The sequence below is a fragment of the Acanthisitta chloris genome, unplaced genomic scaffold (genome assembly GCF_000695815.1).
Source record: "Acanthisitta chloris isolate BGI_N310 unplaced genomic scaffold, ASM69581v1 scaffold6666, whole genome shotgun sequence".
NCBI classification, from domain to species: domain Eukaryota; kingdom Metazoa; phylum Chordata; class Aves; order Passeriformes; family Acanthisittidae; genus Acanthisitta; species Acanthisitta chloris.
The window spans coordinates 109,504-113,321 of NW_008677574.1; the positions used below are offsets into that span (position 1 = coordinate 109,504).

Sequence of the window (3,818 nt, forward strand, 5' to 3'; positions counted from 1 at the left end):
CCCCTTGAGGTGTTCCGGTAAGGATGCTGGACTGAACACTTCATTACTCTTGTACATTTTTATTCTGTAACATCAGCGTGGTGGGAAGTGCCATGATCCTTGCACATGGAATATACTGGTTCTTGACATTGACAACTGGGTCTAATGGGAATGTTTAATCCAGAGAGGGTGCTGAGCAAAGAAAGGTGCAGAGGACTCTGCTGCAATGTGGGGCTGTGTCCTCCACACTGCATTTGCAGTTGCTTCTGAATCTAAACTTCATCTGGAGGGTTTGTTTTTACTAAACTTCTCCTTTAAATTTCCAATTGAAATTTCACTTGATTCTCAAGTTTCCAATTTTCAAATTTCTGCTTCTTTTCCAAGGGGTTCTGCGTCATCATTTTGGATCCTGCAAGGTTCCAGGGCTCTTTGCACACTTGTGCTGTAGCTGGAAACCCACCCTTAGAGCTTCCTGGGTAGAACTTGAAGCTGACCCTTACTCATGTGGGTGCTGGAGGGTCAGCTTCAAGTTCTTCTTTAGCTTGTAAGGCTTGGTGTCTCCATACCGTCCAGGTTAGGGCTGTCATCACTAGGACAAGGAAGGAGCCTGACAGGTCTCTTGCTCTCTAGAGAGCTGGGAAGATGTTGTAGCAGGTGCTGCTGTTAGTCCCTGGTTGTTTCTCCATACTCCCAGCCTGAAGTCAGTGATATCTAGGTGCACATCCCAGTGCTTTGCCAAACACAGGCAGTGCCTATGGAAATGGAACTCAGCTGGCAACTTCCTCTTTCAGGCGGTTTGTGTGGAACTTCTTCCGCCTGGAAAACGAGCACCTGAACAACTGTGGTGAGTTCCGTGCCGTGAGGGACATCTCGGTGGCGCCGCTCAACGCCGACGACCTGACGCTCTTGGACCAGATGATGGACCAGGAGGATGGAGTCCGGAACCGCCGCAAGAACAAACAGTGGAAGCGCAGCCAGAGCATATCCCTGCGCAGGCCTCGTCTTGCTTCACAGTACGTTCTGCCTCCCCTCTGAGCACAACAAAATCGTGTCTTGGAGCTGTTGTTAGGGCCTGGGAGGCATTTATGGACTGGGAATCATGCAAGGATCTCAGCCAAAACAGGGAGGACAGGTCCAGTTAGTAAACAAATGTGCCTTTGCCAGGGAATTGATCCATGCATTATGTATCTTGGGGGTCTGGTAAACCACCAGAATAGGGAGTTCCCTTTTTACAAACCTCCTCTCCTGTAGAAATAGCCTGTAGCAGTTGCCAGAGGTTAAAAGTGCAGAGCTAGAAGAGAAGTTCTCTTTGACCAGCTGTTTCAGGGAGGGACGAAAGGGAGGAGGGAGATTGACCTTTTACACAGGCAGATAGTGACAGGACAAGGGGCAGTGGTTTTAAACTGACAGAGAGCAGGGTTAGATTAGATGTTAGGCAGAAATTCTTCCCTGTGAGGGTGGTGAGACACTGGCACAGGGTGCTCAGAAAAGCTGTGGCTGCCCCATACTGGAAGTGATCAAAGCCAGGTTGGATGGGGCTTGGAACAACCTGGGCTAGCTGAAGGTGTTGGAACTAGATGATCTTTAAGCCTGTTCCAACTCAACCCATTCTATGATTCTATAAGATCCCAGTTACCCTTTGGTTAAGGTTCATACATGAAGTCTCAGGCTCTCTCCCCTCCCAAATCTAAACCCATGCTTTATTTTCTTCCCACCCATCATTCTTGCCCCCTAAATACTTCCCCACCCTGCACCCCAACCCTTGAACATGTCACATGCACATCCACGCAGTGCCTGTGCTCCAAGTGTCCCAGTGTGCTCCTAGTGTCCCTCCTGCCCCAGCAGCACAGCTGCAGAGCCCTGCCCTTTGGCCAGGGAACAGGCTTGGGCTCCTGGGGGATGCTCACAGCGTGTCAGGAGTGTTGTGCAATCCCTGCAGCATTGCATGGGAGGGGTGGGAGGAGGGGGGGGCTGTGGCTGTCATGTGAAGGGTGTGCTGTGGCCCTCGGGCCATGCTTGGCTCATATCCGTGTTGGCTCCGAGCACACGGATGGGACCAATACCAGCAGCCTTCATATGGCTGCTAGAGGCTGAAAAACTTTCTGCAGGGGGAATGTGAGCCACAGCCTGGTCAAGTTCCCTACAACCATGCCTGTTTACCCTTCCAGCATGCCGTGAGTGGAGCTGTGCCAGGCATATCCCAAAAGAACTGTTCCTTTGTGCAGCCCAGCGGCACGTCGAGCGGGAACACTCCTTTGGATTTGCTGTGCCTGCTGCAGCACTTTGGTGGAGTTTTGTGGGGAGGATGCTCCACAGCCAGCAGTGCCACAGCAGTCCCTGGTTGTCACAGCCTGGCAGGTGGCACTGGCTGTGGGCAGTGCCACGGGAGGAGGATGCTGAGGGAGAGCTGGGGCATCTTTATAAGGCTCTGCTAGTCCCAGTGTGAGTGGGAGGGTGTGAAACAGTTCGAGTAGCTTGTTTATATCCTCTCTGCATGAGAAAGACTTTTATTTTTCCTTTTGCTCCCCCAGCTGCACTGTGGGTTTACTGCTGCATGTCCTGACAGGGATTTGTTCTCCCCACTGAGCATTGCCTGTTTGTTTTTGCAGGTCCAAGGCTTCTGACACGAAGGTGTTGATAGAGGACCTAGCGAACGAAGTGAACACATGAGATGGAGATGGCCACCTTCTCTTATTCCGCATCCTTTGTTTTCTCGTTCTGTTCCCCTCTTCCCCGAGTAACCCGATCTCTGGTACAGTTCCAGCTGAAAACAGGAGAAAACACTGAACACGTTTTCCGAGCTCTTCCAGACCAGATCCTATGGACTCCAACAAAGCTCACTGTGTTTTCATTTCTTTTCCTCTGGGTTAATTTTCATGTTCTATTTTAAACAAACAAACGTAAAAAAAAAAAATAAAATATTTTACTTTGTTTTGCCAATAAAGAGGACAGTTCAGGAAAGAAGGATTGTTTACAGTCTCAACAAGGACATACAAACCTTATCTGGATAACGAAGCATCGTAGGGACTCCCTCACGGGACCGTGCCGAGACCACACTCGGTTCCTGCTTGGCCCGGTTTTGACTGGTTGAAACCGGACTTAAGTTTTTAAATCTTGATTTTTTTTGTTGGTTTCTTTTTTGGGTTTATTTTTTCCTTCATATCCAGCGCTGAGGCACTGGCTGCACTTGCAGGGAAAGTGCACTTAGAGCAGTATCTTCATTCATGAAGCTACTTTTTAATTTGATGTAACTTTTCTTATAATTTTTTTGGAAATATGATGTATCTGTTGCATATAAGTTTTCACATTATTTATGAAACTTAACGACCATATTGAGAGTGATTTTGAGTCCTGTGCAATGAAGGTTGTAACAGTAAAACAAAGTTGGGAATGTAGATCTCCATCCCCAGGGTTGTGGGGTGATGCCCTGCAAATACCCCTCTCGTGAGACAACTTGCACCTGTGTGTACCTTCTCTCTCTCTCTCTCTCTCTCTCTTTCTTTTCGATTTTATTTTAAACCAAAGTTTCTCTTTCTGATATTTTTTTAGTTGCTGCTACTGCTTCTGGGCATGTCTCTCGTGCCAGTTCAAGGCCAACTTTCCATGCAGCTCTGTGAAAGTAGTGCAGATGATCCTAAGGAAAGGAGAGTTGAACAAAGGCTTCAGAACTTCATTCTCCAGATCAAAAAGTGTTTTTCAAAGCCTTAATGATCCTTAGATGGCATGAAGGCATTCCAGTCCGAGCAGGGAGCTTTTCAGGTGCTCTCCAGCAGCCCAGCACAGCAAACTGGGACAAGGCGAGGAGGTGCTGGTTCCCCTGGGGCAGGGAGGAGAGGGTT

The 3,818-nt window shown here is 48.6% G+C and overlaps 1 protein-coding gene across 1 annotated transcript in view; it reads left to right on the plus strand.

Moving 5' to 3' along the window:
• XPR1 (xenotropic and polytropic retrovirus receptor 1) overlaps nt 1-3,307 on the plus strand; it is a gene marked incomplete at its 5' end in the record, with an annotated part of 112,459 nt that extends 109,152 nt beyond the window's left edge. Inside the window, 3 exons of the mRNA XM_009076558.1 lie at nt 1-17; nt 771-992; nt 2,589-3,307. The exon at nt 1-17 is cut by the window's left edge and continues 114 nt beyond it. Of these exons, the coding sequence (XP_009074806.1) occupies nt 1-17; nt 771-992; nt 2,589-2,649 (300 nt within the window). The remainder of the gene's footprint in view (nt 18-770; nt 993-2,588) is intronic.
• Between the last annotated feature and the right edge of the window lie 511 nt (nt 3,308-3,818).